At 51.0% G+C, this 18,463-nt stretch overlaps 10 protein-coding genes across 10 annotated transcripts; 6 read left to right on the top strand and 4 right to left on the bottom strand.

Annotated features, from left to right (window-relative positions):
• Positions 1-374: 374 nt before the first annotated feature.
• ASPZODRAFT_58983 (hypothetical protein) lies at positions 375-1,603 on the top strand (the record flags this gene model as incomplete). Its single annotated transcript, XM_022728815.1, has 2 exons — positions 375-443; positions 503-1,603. 2 exons carry the CDS (start codon positions 375-377, stop codon positions 1,601-1,603), a joined length of 1,170 nt encoding a protein of 389 aa, XP_022584838.1.
• Positions 1,604-1,755: 152 nt separating this feature from the next.
• On the bottom strand, positions 1,756-2,644 carry ASPZODRAFT_22982 (hypothetical protein; the record flags this gene model as incomplete). The annotated part of the gene is made up of 4 exons (XM_022727912.1): positions 1,756-2,154; positions 2,212-2,237; positions 2,296-2,359; positions 2,456-2,644. The coding sequence occupies 4 exons, from the start codon at positions 2,642-2,644 to the stop codon at positions 1,756-1,758; spliced, it is 678 nt and encodes a 225-aa protein (XP_022584837.1).
• A 613-nt stretch (positions 2,645-3,257) lies between these two features.
• ASPZODRAFT_58333 (hypothetical protein) lies at positions 3,258-3,995 on the top strand (the record flags this gene model as incomplete). Its single annotated transcript, XM_022728760.1, has 1 exon — positions 3,258-3,995. One exon carries the CDS (start codon positions 3,258-3,260, stop codon positions 3,993-3,995), a length of 738 nt encoding a protein of 245 aa, XP_022584836.1.
• Positions 3,996-5,143: 1,148 nt separating this feature from the next.
• On the top strand, positions 5,144-6,928 carry ASPZODRAFT_58906 (hypothetical protein; the record flags this gene model as incomplete). Its single annotated transcript, XM_022728809.1, has 6 exons — positions 5,144-5,277; positions 5,340-5,620; positions 5,691-5,995; positions 6,073-6,170; positions 6,239-6,414; positions 6,474-6,928. Coding segments are annotated over 6 exons (1,449 nt in total), but the record flags the coding sequence as incomplete, so codon positions are not given.
• A 278-nt stretch (positions 6,929-7,206) lies between these two features.
• On the top strand, positions 7,207-8,530 carry ASPZODRAFT_13410 (hypothetical protein; the record flags this gene model as incomplete). Its single annotated transcript, XM_022723431.1, has 8 exons — positions 7,207-7,294; positions 7,350-7,461; positions 7,519-7,567; positions 7,624-7,738; positions 7,794-7,868; positions 7,926-8,012; positions 8,082-8,319; positions 8,368-8,530. 8 exons carry the CDS (start codon positions 7,207-7,209, stop codon positions 8,528-8,530), a joined length of 927 nt encoding a protein of 308 aa, XP_022584834.1.
• A 243-nt stretch (positions 8,531-8,773) lies between these two features.
• On the top strand, positions 8,774-9,562 carry ASPZODRAFT_58781 (hypothetical protein; the record flags this gene model as incomplete). Its single annotated transcript, XM_022728801.1, has 2 exons — positions 8,774-8,926; positions 8,990-9,562. 2 exons carry the CDS (start codon positions 8,774-8,776, stop codon positions 9,560-9,562), a joined length of 726 nt encoding a protein of 241 aa, XP_022584833.1.
• Positions 9,552-10,372, bottom strand: ASPZODRAFT_149677 (hypothetical protein; the record flags this gene model as incomplete). The annotated part of the gene is made up of 3 exons (XM_022725511.1): positions 9,552-9,847; positions 9,917-10,172; positions 10,232-10,372. 3 exons carry the CDS (start codon positions 10,370-10,372, stop codon positions 9,552-9,554), a joined length of 693 nt encoding a protein of 230 aa, XP_022584832.1.
• Positions 10,373-11,191: 819 nt separating this feature from the next.
• ASPZODRAFT_128937 (hypothetical protein) lies at positions 11,192-13,553 on the bottom strand. Its single transcript, XM_022722156.1, has 2 exons — positions 13,231-13,553; positions 11,192-13,170 (listed from the first exon to the last, which is right to left on the bottom strand). The coding sequence occupies exons 1-2, from the start codon at positions 13,327-13,329 to the stop codon at positions 11,428-11,430; spliced, it is 1,842 nt and encodes a 613-aa protein (XP_022584831.1). The 5' UTR covers positions 13,330-13,553; the 3' UTR covers positions 11,192-11,427.
• A 1,464-nt stretch (positions 13,554-15,017) lies between these two features.
• On the top strand, positions 15,018-16,647 carry ASPZODRAFT_128936 (hypothetical protein). Its single transcript, XM_022722155.1, has one exon. It carries the CDS (start codon positions 15,114-15,116, stop codon positions 16,473-16,475), a length of 1,362 nt encoding a protein of 453 aa, XP_022584830.1. The 5' UTR covers positions 15,018-15,113; the 3' UTR covers positions 16,476-16,647.
• A 372-nt stretch (positions 16,648-17,019) lies between these two features.
• On the bottom strand, positions 17,020-17,982 carry ASPZODRAFT_13405 (hypothetical protein; the record flags this gene model as incomplete). Its single annotated transcript, XM_022723419.1, has 3 exons — positions 17,020-17,189; positions 17,323-17,717; positions 17,804-17,982. 3 exons carry the CDS (start codon positions 17,980-17,982, stop codon positions 17,020-17,022), a joined length of 744 nt encoding a protein of 247 aa, XP_022584829.1.
• Positions 17,983-18,463: the final 481 nt, after the last annotated feature.

Here is an 18,463-nt window from a genome sequence, read left to right as displayed (position 1 = left end):
GTGAACAATATTAATATTTATATTAATTTTTTATTATTAATTATCTTTTATAACTATTTTATAACCTTACTATAACTATATTATAACTATTATAACTATTTTATAACCATACCACAACCTTAAAACTAGTTTATAAATTATAATACTAGCTTAAATACTATTTATAATATATTATATATCTATATGCTTACTATTATTATTAATACTGGATTATTAACCACGTTGTTACTAAACCCCTCGGGCCACTACGTATTTCTTGTCCAGTACTCTCTCGTCCGGCTTGATTAATGCATTATGAAAAGATACCACTTTTACGAGGCCGCGGTTGACCTAAGCTACATGTCTCGTGCAATAACCTAGGTACTACTACTAGTATGTCCCAGAGGAAGTTCCACCATAAAAGCCGCCTTGGCTGTCTCCAGTGCAAGAGGAACAGGACCAAGGTATGGTCTTTCTGATCTGTCTGTGGCAAGGGGGTTTTTCTTTTCCTCTGACAGCTCAGTGCGACGAGAATAAACCAAAGTGTGGCCGGTGTGCGAGGATAGGCGCCGAGTGTTCCCTTGCGGAGTCGTTGGAATGGGTGATCATGACGGACAACACAGCCTCATCGTCGGGTGCGTCGACGGGGTCTAAAGAAAACAGCTCGCCGGAGGATCTCAAAGCCTCGGAGGAGGACCAGAGAGAATATTTCTTCGCCGAAGAAGAGCGTGACCGGCTCCGTCTGATGCACCACTATACCCTCCACACCGCGAAGAGCATCTCCGATCTTACCGGACCCGAAGAAGCCGCTTTGTGGAACGAGTGGACGGTTGAGCTCGCCCTCGCGAATGACTTCCTGCTGCACGGCATCTTGAGCATCAGCGCCTTGCATCTGGCGCTGCGCGAAACTTCCCCGCAGAGAAAACACATTCTTCTCGCCATCCATCACCATGACCTGGGCGTCGCCCTGTTCCGCCCGCACCTAGCCCACATCGCCCGCGACAAGCAGGACGCAGTTTTTGCGTTTTCGTGCATGGTTTTGTTATATGCGTTTGGGATCCAGCGCCTCTCCGAATCGTCCGACACCCCTCTCGCGAAGATCATCCAGGTGCTCCTTCTCGTCCGCAATTCCATCTCCGTCATCAAATCAGACCACACCGCCATGGCGCACAGTCGATGGTCGGTACTGATGCTGGACCCTTCCCGGCTGCTTTTGCTACCCTCGCCGCCGGCGGAAATCGAGGAGATGCTGGCAACCCTCCGGCTGCGTGTCCCAGCCGAAAGCAAGGAGCATCAGCATATCTACACCTGCTCTATTCAGGCTCTCCGCCACGCCCTAAACGCCAGTCTGGTCTACCAGAACACCCGGATGACCCTTGTCTTCTTCCTCATCGCGAGTCCCGCGGGACTGTGGAAGCTAGTTGCCGAAGAGGAGCCTTTGGCACTTGCCATTCTCGCCAACTACGCCGTCATCCTCTACTGGATCCGCGACCATATCTGGATGGTAGGCTGGGGGGAGGAGACGATCGAAGCAGTGGCTGAAGCGCTGCCTTTGGATTGGCATGGTTGTATTGCGTGGGCGGTGGGGCAGACTGGTCGGTCAGTCGATTCGCGGCAGGGCTGAGGATTATCGAAAATATCACGGACTTATATTGGTTATCGATAAAAAAGCCGACATTCAAACTAGACTGTATATTCTAATTACAAATTAACCTCGCAATACTTCAATTCCTGGTCGATTCTCCATTGGTGCTCGGTGGTTGGTCATGTTGTTTCTTAGTGTAAGGCAACTGTCAGCCCATTTGGCAGTGGACCAGAGCCGCCGCCAGAGCCCCTGGAGCCCCCGTCGCCGCCAGAGCCAGGGCCAGGGCCAGAGCCCCTGGAGCCCCCCAAGCCGCCGCTGCCGCCGTTGCCCCCAGTTCCCCCGTCAGTAGGGCCAGGAACGGCCGAGATGCCCTGCGCTACGGCCAGTGCATCTGCGGCTGCGGTTGCTGCCTGCGCCGCCATGGCCATGGCCGATGAGGATGTCTGGAGGGCCAGAGCGAGCATTCTCCAGAAGTTATGGGTCTGAACGGGGACCGTACCGGCCGCGCCGGTCCCGTTGTTGCTAGTATTGTTAGTGTTGGTGTTGGTGTTGGTGCCGTCGCCGCCGCCGCCGCCGCTGCTGCCATCCTTCTTTGCTAATTATGGTCAGTATATTGCTTATTACGGGGCGGACATCATATTACTTACGCCGGAACGTGCATCGGCTGCCAGAACTATAACAGTGGCAGTTCGCACAACTGCCCTATAGATAGCCCATAATAACAACACAACAGTCCCAGGGTCCATATCCGCTGGCGCAGTGGTCGCACGGCACGGGGGCCTCAGAGCCGACGCTCTAGCCCAGTATAGCCTCAATGTTGACTAGTTTGTACTGGAACCCGTTTCCACGGCCTAGACGAAAGTTCGGCTCGCGCAATGGGGCCATATTTACCAGCACACGGGCAGTATTGGTCGTTTTAGATAATGATTCGACCCTTATGAGGGCCGCAAAGACAAGTGTGCCGGGCGCAGGGGCCGGACCAGTCGCCACCTTTGGGGGGCCAGGGGGGGGAGCCGCCGCCGCCTTTTTTGGACCGCCAGACTTCTTTGCGGCCCCGGAACGCGTACGTTTGGGCGCCATAACGGCGCAGGAGGAAAGTATTTGCTTCGAGCAGGAGAAAAGATGTTGGTACGGGCAGTAAAGGGAGCAGTATCTTAGGGGGGGGGGGGGGGGGGGGGTAGGATGAGATGATGCTTAAGTTCAAATATCGTGGGAAATTTTGAGGTCTTAGATATGTTATCAGTCTCTATTGTTCTCTATTCATATTCCGGTCCGATTCACCCGACATCTTGGTGGGGCCCCTCGAGCCCCCGAGCGTAGCGAGGGTTACGGGCTCGTTTGGCAGTAGATAAATATATAGATTTGTACTTTACAACGAGATGAGTCAGTTAGTAGCCTTGAAAATAAATAGGAAATTCAAGAGCAATATAAGGTATTAGCGTATATATCCCTGTCTCATTTAACCTTTATCATGCACTTTCGCAGTCATTCACTCTTTATGAATGTTACTCTTCTATAAGATGGTATTTGATATTTGATCCATCCAATCAGAATAGAATAAAGTCTACCTTTAATTGTCTTGGTGGGGCAGTCAGAGTTTGACAGTCTTAATAACCAAAGTAAGGAGACCCTTAGCCTTTCTACTATTATTACTGTTACAGAGTACTGCTATTGTACCTACTAGGACTTTATCATGGATAACCATGAAAACCATGATCATGATAACCTCCATTGTCTATTCGGCCTACATGAGCTACCGATAGAACCACACGGTCTCTTCTGGCAAGACGACTTCATCACCCCCGAACATGAAACACAGCTCCTCTCCATCTTCCGCTCCCTTGACTGGCCTGACCGGTCTGGCCGTCTCGCTCTACATTACGGGTATACCTTTGACTACACCACTTTCGGGGTCGATCCAAACGTGCCTTTTATACCTTTTCCAGAATGGTTGATTCCGTTGATTCCGAAGGTTCCCCAGCACAATGATAAAAACCAAACAAGTCAAGCAAGTCAAGCAAGCCAAGAAGTTGGACGCCCCCCCGACCAAGTCTGTCTACAGTATTATCCGCCCGGAAGCGGGATTCCGCCTCATGTCGACGCCCACGGGGCCTGGGACGAACTGTACGCTTTATCGCTGGGCGCCCCGACGCTGATGGAGTTCCGGCAAGGCGAGAGACGGGTGGAGGTCGATCTCACCCCGCGCAGTCTGATGTGCATGTCCGGCGACTCCAGGCTGCATTGGACGCATGGCATTAAGAAGCGCAAGACGGATCCCCTTCCGGACGGGAGGGTGCGGCCACGTGGCGAGCGCTGGAGTCTGACGTATCGCTGGGTGAGGAGGGGGGAGTGTGAGTGTGGTGATCTTGCCCTGTGTGATGTTGCGAGGAGGAGGGGGGGGATAGAGAAGGAGATGAGGTCTGTTAAGTAATCGATTATTACTTAATACCGCTGCCTGGTAGATATCTGCTAGCAGTGAAGTTCAGTTCCAATCGGTCGGGATTTCTAATACCGTGACTCGCGCTTTGATCATCACAGCTGAGGTACTCTTCATGAATACGAACTCCCAACCAGCTGGTAACTAGTAAACTATCATTCCGTAGACTTGGGTTCCAAAAACGGGCTCTCCAAGCGGCGAAAGTTTCAACTAAGGTTCTAGGCCTGGATTCCCTCTCGTACCATGGTCGCAAGGCCGAAAACAGACGGAGCTGCCGATGCAATGACCGTACGACGGGGGAAGGGATGGCCCTGTACCACCAAGAGTCATCATAGGCTGGCATGAATTAGTTCCGACCGGCTCTTTTTCTTGTCTTGATTTGCCACGCAGCAGGTACGCTCTCCTTCCAATAGTAGGGGACGGCGTGATCGGGTGGCTGAAAGTTCAAATCATGTGGACTCGCAAGGACCGCGATCCTCCAGCCGAGCCAGGCGAGGAACCCGGATTCTGGGAGCAATCCAAATGGTTGTGTGCTGTGACACGAACTGGAGGGGGGGTGTTTTAAGGAGAGAGAAATACTAATCCTATACAGAAGTAGAACTTGACTTTCAAGAAAAGAAAGAATCCTAGAAGAAAGTGTAGTGAGAAAGAAAAAAAAGAACGAGACTAGACTTCTGATTCTGTCGGTAAGACCGGGTATCTCGCCTGTCTCCACGTTCTGCGTCAAAGCTTAATGGAATGGTAATGGTGCCCATGGGGTAAGGATAGTGTGGGGTTGGCAGGTATGACTACCAGCTGCTTCGCCGGTCGAGTTATAATTCTCCTCTTTCCTTTTCGTCGAGCTTTGGTTTCTATTCGAAGCGTACCACTGTCTTTTTTTTTTTTGTTTGTTCTCTTCTTTTTCCACCTTGAGCCATCCCTTTGACCATGGAGAAAGAAGAGACCGCAAATCATGTCGAAGAGACAAAGACGTTCGATGCCCATGTCGAGCAGGCTGCTCTCGAGGAGCTTAGCGGTGGACAGAGCGTCTGGGCGGTCTTCAGAAAGAACCCGAGAGCCTTTGCGGTGCTCATCGTCATTTTGGTACGGTCGGCTTCCTTGGCATGTAATGGAATCAAACTGACCCAGATCCTCGTTTGTAGTCGACGGCCGTTATCACTGGTATTGAATTGAGTATGTCGGGCAGTATGGTCGGCTCCCAGGCGTTTTGCAAAGTCATGGGAAATTGGGTTGAAGCTTCCGATGCATATGTAGTACCAGCCGGGCACGTTTCTGCGTATGTTCTTCGAAAGAAAAAGGAAAGAAGACAAAAAAAGACAAATTGGCTAATAATTTCAGATGGACTGCTGCTGCAACCCCTGCCCAGTTCGTTGGTATCTACCTTGCCGGTTTTATTTCGGATCGGTACGGTCGCAAATATGTCGTACAGGGGTCCATGGTCATCATCTTCGTCGGCGCTATCATCGAGACATTCTCCAGGAACTGGATTGACTGGCTGGTCTCCAAGGCCGTCATGGGTCTTGCTATTGGCACCATCCAGTCCAGTACCTCAACCTATGTGGCAGAAATCAGTCCTCGCGAGCTGCGTGGTGGCGCGCTGATCGGATTCCAGGTCTTCAGTGAGTCTTCAGTGGGCGTTGCCGCTTGATTGATATTCAGAAAGAGTGGGATACTAATCTCACACGCCAGCCAACATCGGCAATCTCCTTTCTGCAGTGATTCTCGACTTGTGCACCAAGGCCATCACCGATCCGGCCGACACCAAGCAGTACAAGATCCCTCTGTACATCATGATTGCACTCCCTGTTATCCTCTCCATTGGCATTTTCACCATGCTTGTCGAGTCTCCATCATGGCTTGTCGTTAAAGATGACCTGGCTGGTGCCCGGAAGTCTATCCAATGGATCTATCCCTACATGACCCCCGAAGAGGTGGAGGTCGAGCTGGCCAAGATCCGGTACACTGTTGAGAAGGAGTGTGAACAGGCTGAAGCGGTAAGTCTTGCTTGCCTCTTTTAAATTGTTGCAGTCATAGTATATCCATATACTAACGTATTTTCTAATAGACGAAGAGCGTTTCCTGGCTCATGTGCTTCCGCGGTACCAACTTCCGCAGAACCATTGTGGCTCTGGTACCCGGTGTTGCGTGGATCATGTCTGGATACATCATGTTTATCCTGTCTACCTGTAAGTGTCTTTAGATTTTTCGACTCGATAAAAACACTTTGCTGACTTGAGGCTTTGCGCAGACTTCTTCGACCTGGCCGGACAGGAGAACGCGCTCCAGTCGACTGTGATCGTGCAGTGCACCGGTCTTTTCTTCAACCTTGTCGCCGTCGCACTGGTGGAAAACAAACGCGTTGGACGTTTCCTGATCTACATGATCGGTCTGTTCTTCCAAGCGGGTGGCATGCGTAAGTCAATCTTTCTCTCCCTCCTGTTTGCTGTCGAACTAACCAACCTCTCTCCTTAGTCATGATCGGAGCTGTAGGTGCTCGCTGGGGTAACCCAGGCGGCAGCACTCTTGCCGGCAACCTCCTCATTGCCGGCCTGGTCATCTCCAACATGGGCAGCCAGCTGGGTCCTCAAGCGGTCAGCTACCTGTACACCTCGGAATCAGGCAGCACCCTCCTGCGAGCCAAGACCACCTCAGTCTCGCAATCGATCATCGCTGTTCTGGGCCAGACCTCGGGCGTCTATCTGCCTTTCATGCTGTCCAGCTGGGGACCCAAGACGGGCTTCTTCTTCGGTGGCTTCGGTTTCTTTTTCTGGATTATCTCCTTCTTTGTGGTGCCAGACTATACCGGGCGCTCCCACGCTCAGATCGACGAGCTGTTCACCCGCAAGATCTCCGCCAGGAAGTTTGCCTCCACCGAGTGCACTGGCAATTACGGCCGTGATGTGCTCCATGAAACCGAGATGCATTGAAAGGGCAGCTCTAGTAATTCCGGATCTTTTGTTAGTCTTCCGTATAGTATAAGTATATTAGTACTTACCAGTGAAGACGGAAATCCGTAATGAGAAGTGTATATATAAATCTGAATAATAAAAAAAATCGAAATTATTGTGTCTTCCTTCCACGTGCCCCTGTTCAAGTCATGTGCTCGCTTGGGTCGGCTGGATCCTTTTTGTCTTAACTCCATAAACCTCGAAGACTCACAGAAAGTAACCCCTCCATCTCTCTCCCACAAGAATACCCCTCCGGAATGTCGCCGATTTCAGCTGATACCAGTGTCCTCGTGGTCGGATTGGACCCTGCAGGTGCCGAATGTTTGAGCAGGCTTGTGGAAGCAGGTTCGTTACTGCCGACTGTGTCTTGTGGGTGGAATTGAGACTGACAGACTGCCAGGGGTAAAGCGGTTTACGATTCTCAGCGATAAGCGTCTCGACGAGACGGAGGTGGCGGGCAACGAGTGGTTATCGGCTTCGATCGGAGAGCCAGTTGCGGAGGCAATTGCGGGGTTTGTTTCGCTCCTGAAATTGTGAGAGTAATTCTCACTAATTCATGGCTATTGCAGATGGTTGTCTACACGCAGCCAGGAACTGACCGTCACAACTCGAACGGAGGTTAGTCTCGGTCCCTATTTTCTTTTCTCCCAAACCAGACTGCTGATGGAAGACAGGATCTGTCGGCGTTTGTCGAGGGTTCGGCAGATGAAATCCGGCAGTTTTCGCTGGTCATCACGCTGTGTGTTCCCAGGGAGATAGAACTAGCTCTTGGGAAGATCTTATTTGAAGGTAGAATACTACCGAACAATCACATACGAAGATCCGAATTAATAGTTCTTACCAGCCTCACGCCCCTTGATCATCACCCGAAGCAATGAATTCCACGGCAAGATGCGCAGTCAATTCCGTGTTCACAAAGGTAAAAAAAACCCACCTCATCTTTCCGGCTATTTCTAAATCTTACAAACAAATACAGACACCAGCGGCCCTGAGACTGTTGTGCTCGAAGGAGTCGAGCTGGAAAATAGACCGGAGCCTCCCACAATGGAGAAATGTGAAAGGGGTGAGTTGGAGTCAACACTGGACATACATATATACATATATCTCTGTGTAGCGCGCTGACCTTGACGAGTTCGCAAAGCCTTTGCAGCTGCAGTGGATCTCTCGTCTCCCGAGATGATATCCTTCCTTCTTGTCGTCTACGCCTCCGGCTCAGTCTTCCAGACCGTCCAGGGATATCCCGCCGCGCACCGGCCAGCCGCAGTATCTCTGGCCGGCCATGAAGCCAAAGTCGAGGCGATGATACGTAAGCTGATTGAAGAAAAGGGCTTGACTCACGCCGTGGTAGATCAGGAAGCCATCAAAACTTGGTATGCTTCTTCATTATATACTTACCATATATAGAAGCTAATGAACAGTTGCGCACACGGCTGGGGCGCTCTCCCCCTTGCAGGGACAGTGCTCGGCGCTTTCACCGCGACGGAGGCCATCATCCTGTTGACCAGCAGCGGACGGCCGCTGAATACCGTGCCGTTGAATCTGGCGGCGGGGTCGGCACTACATATCCCAGCATTGTTATAGGTATACCATAGACTATAGATATATAGGAGTTTCAGTTTTTTCAAGTTGGAATATTGCTTATATTTAAGCTTCAAAGAAATTGCCATAGGTTGACAATCCAGGCATCCATCGGACCATCGCTATGGGAGATCATGTGATCACATTGTTCGGACCGTAGAAATTCAAATGTTTCGTCAACCTCCGTCATCTCCGCTACCATCCTACCATCCAAGCTGCATTAATTTTTTTTAAAACAATTTCAAGATGGGACTACCACCACGAGAAGAGCCAAGGTCAGAACAACTTCATGCGCCTATCGTGAGGCTAGCTGCCAGAGCTCTAGCCGACAAGAATATCCCTGTGGTAGAGTACGGGCAGCAGGTGCAGTACCGCGGCGGAGACCCTATGGTCCTTCTAGTAAGCCTTACTGCATTGAAGTTATTGAAAAATAATTTCACTAACTGCTAGTACTACCTCTAGCTTGTTGAATGGGCAGTCCCCGATGAACTTCTATCATTTTCATCGCAAGTACTATCAAAATATGGGTTCTCCCGTGTCCCTCCATCCACAAAGGTGACTGACAGGTACGGACCATGGGAGCGAGGCTGCATCGTCCACAAGCACAAACTGGATGAGAGCAGTCCCATATATCTCTACCCACTTTCCTTTGTCGGCCTTGCGCTCCAAGACACCGTCAAAGTCACATCGACATTTGATCGTACGCTGCCGATACTGACGCCCAAACCTCCCATGTATATGGTGTCGTTGCTTCGTCATCTCTTATACCACCCGGTGAACGATAGCTTCAGACTGAGAGTCATCGATGATTTATTGTCGTTTATATCCTTCTACATTTTGCGCGACAAACCGCTGAATACCAAGGAAGTTGGATGGGAGGACGAGGAGAGCGAGGAGGATTTCCAGCAAAGACTTGAAGAGGCAGTACTGGAGATGAAGAGTTGGGATTGGGGCGCATCTAGAGAGGAATACTTATGTATTGCGGAATCTGTTGTTCGCGACTGTCGGTCTATTTACCAGCTATCTAATTGTTGATGAGCGCAAAGTCCTTCGCTTCCAAAGTAGTCTCAAGCAAAGGGCGAAGGTTAGCATGCATTTGGTGCAACTTTCGAACCCCAGAAAGTAGATCTTCCTTTGGCTTGTCCGGGTAACTTCCAAGATCGATGTGAAGATTGTTTTTAGCAAGCCAATCCAAGATCACCTCAATATCCTGAACGTCTCTCTGGGCCTTTCTAATGCTCTGGGGGCGGGTGGATTCGGCCGCGAATACCCATCTCTTGATCTTTGTTAGAACGAGAACAGCCGGTGCAAGGATAGGGACTGAAATAAAGCGATTAGTGAAAGCCCAATTTAGTAGAGAATTCCCCAAAGGTGAAAAAGGGAACTAACTTGGGGTATTTTCGATACGCCCCGGTCGACTGCTGGCTGTTACAGAGAGAAGCGAAACCGTGTTTGCATCGGGCAATTTCAACTGACGAGTGCTGCCACCACGAAGAAGCTCGATCGGAATGCTCTCCTCTCCGTCCACGAAGACAAGTTTGTTGCTCTGGGTCAGTCTGAATCCAGGATGAGCCTGGAGTAGCAAGTTTCGGGTATCGCTTGGTTCTGCATCAACGATGATATCGATGTCCCTGGTCAAAATTAGCTGAAGGAATACCCGAAGATCAAAAGGATACAGGGAAGGCGTACACTTGTCATCCTCACTCCACCGAGGAGGGAAGTCGCATATCCACCGATGAAGCCATGGCGGATATTAGCCCCTGCAAGAGCGGTTGTCGTTTCCTTTGCTGACTTATCGAGGGAGCGAAAAAGATTCTTCAGCACTTGTTCTTGAGTCTGCTCCATGATGAGAGCAAGCTAGTAGATCAGTGCTAGCGAGATGGTAAGTAGGGCGTTATGAAAAGGGTACTGGGCTGGAGTACTGAGAAATTGGAGAGCGTAAGCTGAGAGAGAGATGGAAGGGTAGTCAACGCGATGCAGTTGAAAGAAGGAAGCCTAAAGAGGGGAAAGAGAGGGGGAAAGAAGAGGAAGGTTCCAGGGTTAGAGGTTAAGTAAGCATCATTATAGAAGGTCTGTTAATATAAAAGAAAGATACACTCTATACCCATCTAGAATATATTAATAAAGCATTTATTTATTCAATAGGAATATGGCATTCCAGCAGATATTATATTCCTATATGACACCACTATGACCAGGGGGAAGAATCCATAGCAAAAGATAACCTCAAATATCTTGATACTATATAGATTATCTAGTGACAACATCTAGGAGGCTGATGGTGAAATTAACAGTAAGCATATAATAATAAAAGTATATAAATATTTATCTTAAACATCAGATGTAGAAATCAGGGCTTCCCATCTACTTAGCTGTATTATAGTTAATGAATATTGACCATTTCATTTTCCATTTCTTCTATTCTTCTCCCCTATTCATATACTGCTGTTAAGTACCCACACAGTGATCTGCATACCCTAAACTATCATGAGTATCCTGAGGCTATAGGTATACTAGCAGATAGAACTATATGATATCTTGCCTTTGCTGTCAAGTAACACTCAGGGTGATCCCTAGGTAGACTATGATTGCCTCTTTACCTAACCTAAGCTATAATGTAGGTATAGTTAATGCTTGTAAAAGTTATACAATTATATAATACATGTAATGTATGAAGAATATTTATTAAGAAGAATAATCTGATGACTCTTGGCTCTGCTATATGACTGTAATGTAGAACGCTGATATGTAAGATAGAAAAGGTTGCAAAAGTGGTGAACCATGATTAGAGCATGTAATGAAGTAATGAATAATACACCAACCATCCAGATGCGCCGCCGGGAAAAGGGATCGTAGAAGAAGAAAATGAAAGTTTCGTGATGGAGAAGACATAAGTCGAACTAGTTGGAGTGGATTGATCCCTCTTCATCGGATCGTACAAGTTGGTATTTTCTCCGGTGGAAGAACGGCAAGTTTTTGAAAAGAAGGACAAGGAAGGTCAGACCGGAAAGCGTGATGGCGGCCAGGGCTATGTACAGAGTTGTTGTCTGGGTGGGTTGGGTGTTTTTGATGCTTTCGATGGTCTTCATGAAATGGTTGGAGGAGGAGGATGTCGCACTAGATTTAGCGTACAGCACGGTAGGATCGTCGGGGGTGACGCCAAGATAGTCGGCCGGGGAGACGTGCCGCGGCAGGTCTGGGAAGCGACTGCGTGAAACCTTGGACCAGCCCATGGAGATGCCCTGGGCGTTGATGGCTTCGGCACATACCCAGTCCAGATAACCCTTGGTGGTGAAGATGGTCTCGAAGCCGGAGCGGGTTGCGTTGCCGATGTAGACGGGGTCTCCGCTCTGGCTGTCGCGTGCGAAGAAGCGCCAGAGCTTGACCTCGGTGGCGCCATTCCAGCTGATGTGGAAGACGGTGGTGAAGCCCGTGTCGGCACCGGTGCCGTGGACATGGGCGACGAGGGTGGGCGGGTAGGTGGGACGGCCGACCCATTCGTGCTTGAAGGCACGGTAGGTGTTGAAGCGCTTGGAGCTGAAGCGGGCCTCCATGAGCAGGGTGCCGTCCTCGGCGAATTCGGACTGGTAGCCGTCCTCGCTCCAGGAGACGAAGACGTTGCCGTTGGGCAGCAGCTGGTTGCTGCCTCGCATGCGGCTGAGCTGCCCGTCGGGCCGCGGGTAGCTGTGGAGGACGGTGGCGGTCATGGTGACGGTGTTGAGCTGGACGTACATGGCGGACGAGGTGGGCTCGTCGTTGGACCAGTCATCGGAGGCGTTGTTCATGAAGGAGATGACGGTGTGGGTGTCGTTGCCCGAGATAAAGCGGGCGTGGTGCTGTTTGGAGAAGGTGAAGTCCTGGGTGAAGTCGGAGAACTTGCCGCCCAGACGCCAGAGGATTTGCTTGTCGATGCCGGAGATGCAGTAGATGGTGCTTGTGAAGCGGGACGAGAGCAGGTAGTTGCCGTGCAGCTTGTCGACGGAGTTGACGTGGATGTAGTCCAATCCGTTGGGCTGGGGGTCGATGGCGGTTTCCGGGCCGAGATGGACGGATTCGGAGAGGGGGATATGGTTGATGGAATTCCACTGAAAGAGGACAGCGGAGTCCGTCACGTCGAGCTCGATGATGCCTCCCGCGGCCACCCAGCTCTCCTCCTCGGGGCGCCCCCAGTCGGTCAGGGGGACGTGCAAGCCCCAGTACGGGGTGGCGAGCGCGGAGCGACCGCCATCGGTGAGCTGAAACTCGTGGGCGTTGAACTCGCTGAATTCATCGGGCTCGTGCAGACGATGGATGACCTCGTAGCGGTCGTTCATGATGATGGCGGTGCCCTTGTCCCAGGCACCGCTCTTGTGGCTGTTGAAGCCCATCTTGACGATCATGGTCAGCAGTTTCTCGCCGTCCTGACCATCCTGAACGCGGAAGTCCATCTCATTGCGGTTGTCGCCGTCATAGTTGTTCATGTGGACCCAGACCAGCTCGCCATCCGAGTCGTAGATTTGTGAGCCGACCTGATGCGGCTGCCAGATCTTACTTGCCGGCTCGGGCGTGTAGGTTGCGTAGGGGGCTATAAACCAATAGCCCGGGGCAGCTCTCTCTCTGTCATAGTGGGTGATATTCCATTGAATTGTGTAGACATCGGGCATCTAAACCACCCAGTCAGTTATACTCGTTTTACCAGCAGAGGCGAGCCCGAGATAACCTACCGTCACAAAAGTCTGGAGATCTGAGCCGTCTGTCGGCCAATCGTATGCGTATGTCCCGACCAGAAGGCCCACGAGACTGTAAAGACTGAATTTCGACATTGTCTATCGATAGATAGATAGATCGATAGATCGATTAATTGATAGATAGATATACAAATCGACGACGGCAAGGCAGAGAGAGCAAATCAATTCATAAAGAGCGTAATATCGTCAACAGACCAGGAGTAGATTATAAGGGATTTAATCCTGGAGTGACGAAAGAAAAAAACGAGTGAGAGAATAAGAAGAAGAAGAGAAGGAAAAGAAGGAGAGGCTGTTCTTGGTAGGAGAAAGGAGAGGAAAGAGAGAAGAGAGAGAGAGAGAGAGAGAGAGAGGGGAGGGAGTTCTTCGCCAACCGTTGCCAACGCCCAGGACTCTAGCATCCAAGGCCATCCGCTCAGCTCAGGTCAAGACAAGAGGATCCCTCCATGAACGGCAAAGGTTGCCGAGGAGGAGAAAGACACAAAGACAAGAAGTGCCCAGAAACGCCTCTCGATACCCCATCGGGCTAAGAAGAGAGGCAAAGTGGGCGGTTACGATCGTAAGTACAATACGGGAGAACATCCCTTTATTATGTAGTACTCCGTATTATTAAATGAAGAAGAGAGTCTCATAATACAATAATAATTGATCCGATCGTCTTTTTTATTGACGTTTCTGCTTTTCCCTGGTTCTTGTGGGCCTAGGGGTTCTCAGGGCTGAACCGAACCAGGGGCTTGAAGGTTACTATTACAGAGACTATGAATAGTAAGGAAACCATGACTCGATTTCACAGCCCGTTCTGAACAATTTGGTAAAGTAAACTTATGCAGGCACTGGCCAGGGTCTGGATGCAGAGCCAAGCTGCTGGAGACGAGTTCTGATAGCCGAGTTAGTTGCTTACTAGGAGATAGTGGGAGATAGTTGGCTGTTAGTTAGTACTGTAGTATGGAGTTAGCAGTCATGATAGCCGACCGGAGGGCCACTCGTATTGGATATATCATGTGCTATGCTTAGTCAGGTGCAGATGGGAAGGTCTTGGCGACGGTCTAGTCAATAAGGCTCGTGAGCACAGTACAGGTAACTACTAACTAGTTGGGTACTAGGTAGTTACCTAGTAACTAACTACTAGTAGGCTAGTAACTATCTGTAATGCCTAGACGGAATATAGATTCTCCGTGGCCGAGATCACCGCTTACGTAATGCCGAGAGCGGAAAGCGCGGATGACCTGACCCGGGACTTCCATTCCACTGAAATTCTTGGCTGACAGCACCACGAACACACAGCGTCAAGCCTATACGCTGTACCATTCTATGTCCAGTGGATATTATTGATAATAAGAGACCACGTCACGGCTGGTGTCCTCCGTAAGTGCTCCGTCTGATGGACGGCGTCCTCTCTCAGGAGTCAGGACCGTCCTTACCATCACAAGTCATGGTCCAGTCAAATAACGGGGCAGCAGGATCAAAAGGGGCTCGATGCAAGGGAGACCTGGAAGAGCGGGGTACCTCGATGGATTGCCTCTGCACTTCACTTCGGAAGGATTGTGACGGAGTATTGGAATTATATCATTGAACAGTGAACTGCTAGTATTTACTATTTAATGCCCCCTCGGCAGCGGGTCTTTTCCCGCCGATCGAAAACCGGCTGTCGGACCTGCCGTGTTCGACGCATCAAATGCGACGAAACCCCTGCCTCATGCACCAACTGTACCTCGACAGGACGCATCTGCGATGGATATGATATCGCGATCCTGCCCGCCGCTGCCGCCTTGCGCAAAACTGGCCCGGTGGCGGTGGTGGTGAACCATCGGACGGATACCCTGGTCAGCAGCAACCGCTGCTTGCAGGTGAACCTCCCCGGGATGAGTACCGATGAGCGCCGGTGTTTTTCCTACTTTCGCGCTCACACCGTGCCCGCCATGGTCGGCTGGTTCGATTCGGAGATCTGGCAACGGCTGGTCCTGCAGATGGCTCAGGCGGACCCGGCCGTCTGCCACGCGGTAGCCGCCCTGAGTGCCTTGCATGAAGCCTCCTCAAGAGGCCAGGGCGCCTGGGACCCTAGAAGACATCAGCAGTTTGCCCTGGAGCAGTACGGGAAATCCATCTCGCTCCTCTCCAAACGACTTAGATCCAACGATCCGTGCCTGCGGCAGGTGGTCCTGGTCTGCTGTTTGGCCTTCATCTTCATCGAGTACCTGCAGGGTCGCTACGACCACGCTTTCACCCATCTGGCAAACGCCCTGCACATTCTCACTAACCATCGCGGCGCCGTCGCTCGTTCGTCGCTGCTGACGAAAGTCTTGTGCGACTCCTCCTCCGATCATCGATCCACAGACGAGTCGGCCCTGTTGAAGGTATTCACGCATGTAGACGTGCAGTCTGCGCATTTCGGAGCCAAAACATCGCTCCCGGACCTGAGTCTAGCCATCGCTAGTCTGACGGATGTTGTACACCAAGGCGTCGTCTTCACAAGCATAGTCGATGCCAAACAGAAACTCGACTCGGTGTTCAACAATATCCTTCGGTTCCGCACAACATGTGCACCACTCTTACATGACCCCACCACCGACTTGCTCCATCTAGCCGTCGAGACAGAGAAGATGCGCAGTCAGCTACAGGCGCACATCGCCGCCTTTGACGAGCTTCTTGCTCGTTATCCCAATCCAACGCCCAAGGAGGCCCGCAGCATCGACATCATCCGACTCCACCATTTAGTCGGTACGGTGGACCTGGACACAGTTCTTGATCCGTTGGAGACGGTGTACGACTCATGCCTGCCACGCGTGCGAAAATTTGTGGATATCAGCGAGCGAGTGATCGCCAGCCTCAAGGCCGAATACAAAGACAGACCCCTGCCAGAACTCATGATGGACTTGGGCGTTATTGCGCCACTGGGCTGGGTGAGCCTGCGCTGTCGCGACCGAGAGACCCGACAGCGTGCTCTGGACCTACTGCAGGCCTGGCCGCACCGTGAAGGATCATATGACTCGAGATTCTTCGTCCTAGTCGCGTCCCAAATAATGGCTATCGAGAATGAGGGTGCGGATCCCAATGGGTATATCCCTGAACAAAGCCGCATCCGGTTCTGGTCATTGGATATGGCACCAGATCGACGCTCAGCTGTGCTGAATTACCAATTGTCGGATTTGCAGGGAGAGACACAAGTTTGCCAACGAGAGTTGAATCTCGTCAAGTCCGCGAAATTACAAACATCCAATATCTAGCCCAACGCTATGCCTTATGACTGACGGATGATAATAGAATGATGATAAGATCGATCAAACCATAGATAGAAAAGGAGATAGAAAGATCTGGCCGGCTCATGGGCCAGTGGAGGAAATCATGACAAAAAAAGCCTTCAACAGGGCAATCACAGCCAAAGTAATCACTTCTCGCGCGATGATGAAGGTGGTCGATCCAGTAAACACAGGAGTACTCGACCGCGGCGAGCGGATCAGGATCGGGTCGATCAACTTGATCAATACTACAAGCCGGGTCTCTGAGGCCATAAATATCACGTAGTAGCCCTGTGGCTATGACACCCAGAGATCGAGGGAAGATCTCATGGTGGACTGTTTTCTTGCCATTGGGAAAGATCTCGGCCGGCCCGGTCTCTTGGAGCAGAAAGTCTTGTGCTGACTGGTGAACGAAGGATACTGCGAGATTTTGGAGGGACAGAAAGGAGCTACATAAGCCAATAATCTCCCTCTGAGCCTTGGTGTTCTTGGCTGCCAGGCGCGAGAAGGTGACCAACGAGGTTAGCTCATCTTATGTGAGTGGCTGTCGGACGATGGAGAGGACCGCTAGGATGCGGTGACAGAGAGACGCATGGCCGGACTGGCGGATCTGAAGGAGCGTCTGCCCGTAGAGGGCATCGAGTCCTGGTGGAAATCGACTCAAACGGTCTTGCGCCTCCCATCCAGAAACATGGGCGAGTTCTTGGCAGACCAGAGAAACCCAGAGGAAGGTACCGTTTGCATGTTAAGACAAGTAACGCTGGACTGCATCTCGCGTCTCATCCTCATATTCGTTGTTCATTGCAAGCTGGCAAACTTTGTGCTCTATGTACACGTCGACTGCCTTTGCGACAGACCCGGTGTGGTGTTCCGGACTCAGTTCCAGCTTTGCGATCGGGCGAAGTAGATTCTCGATCATCGGCCAGTTGCGACTTGCAAGAGACGATCCACTTGATGTGCGAAGATGCCGAGGAAGACTGAGCGATAAACTCCAAAAGGCCGTCGAGCGCATCATTACACTCGTCCAGAGCATCGATGAGGAGATACGTCTGTTGGAGCTGGGGATCCTGGAGGATAGTTTGGAAGACATGCGATAATACGGCCCATGCATTGCAACCGCCAAATGGCTGCTCGCTGCCATTGTCGCAGTACTGCTGCACGTGGGTCACCAGAGAGGACTGCTCTGTAACCAGCATCCAGATCAGACCTCGCAATATCGCTGCGGCATGACTGATCCGAAAGTTCGGAGTCAGACAAAGAAAGAAGGCTATATTGGAGAGATGTATGGGGCGACGAGGCGATGTCAAGTCGTCGACGATGCCGCATAGGAGCATCGTCTTACCCTTTCCTGGGTCTCCCTTGATCCATAGCAATTGGGGATCATCACCATCGCACCACTGGCGGAGCGGCTCGCATTCGAGAACCCAGTGGAATGACTCTCTGAGAAGGTCGCCTTTACATGCTTCAGACCCAGCTCAACGATCTTGTTCAACATCTCGCGGCGTCGGACTGCATCATGCTGGGAATTTGGCTCGGGACTTCTTGGCTATCACCTGCTTTGCTGGGGACTGATTTTGCCTTCTCCTCCGCTGTCGGGAAAGGCGAGATTCGTAAGCTCTTGACAAGTCGTTTGGTTAGGTGGTTATCTGCTGCTGGTGAATACTTGACGAGCCAGACGATCCATTCTTCCTGCTTCCAAACGGCTGTTTCCTCTTCTTTTCTCTGCTATGATCGTTCCTCATTGCTCTCACCGGTAGTTTCAAAGCAGAGGGGCAGACAGACCCCAGTCTCAGGTCGATAAAATCACAGACAGGAGAAAGAACTCGCAGATCGTGAGCAAAGCCAACAGCGGCAAGAGCGACTGTCCATACCTATATCTGCATCCATCCCTATAAGGGTTAGCGCACCAGCACCCCTAATGAATACCTGATTTATCAGGCCTCCTGCTATCCAGGTGAGCGCTATCTTCTTTCAGC

The sequence above is a fragment of the Penicilliopsis zonata genome (assembly GCF_001890105.1).
Source record: "Penicilliopsis zonata CBS 506.65 unplaced genomic scaffold ASPZOscaffold_2, whole genome shotgun sequence".
Taxonomy (NCBI): Eukaryota; Fungi; Ascomycota; class Eurotiomycetes; order Eurotiales; family Aspergillaceae; genus Penicilliopsis; species Penicilliopsis zonata.
Note: the sequence above shows the minus strand (reverse complement) of the source record. Positions and strands in the feature narration are given on the sequence as shown.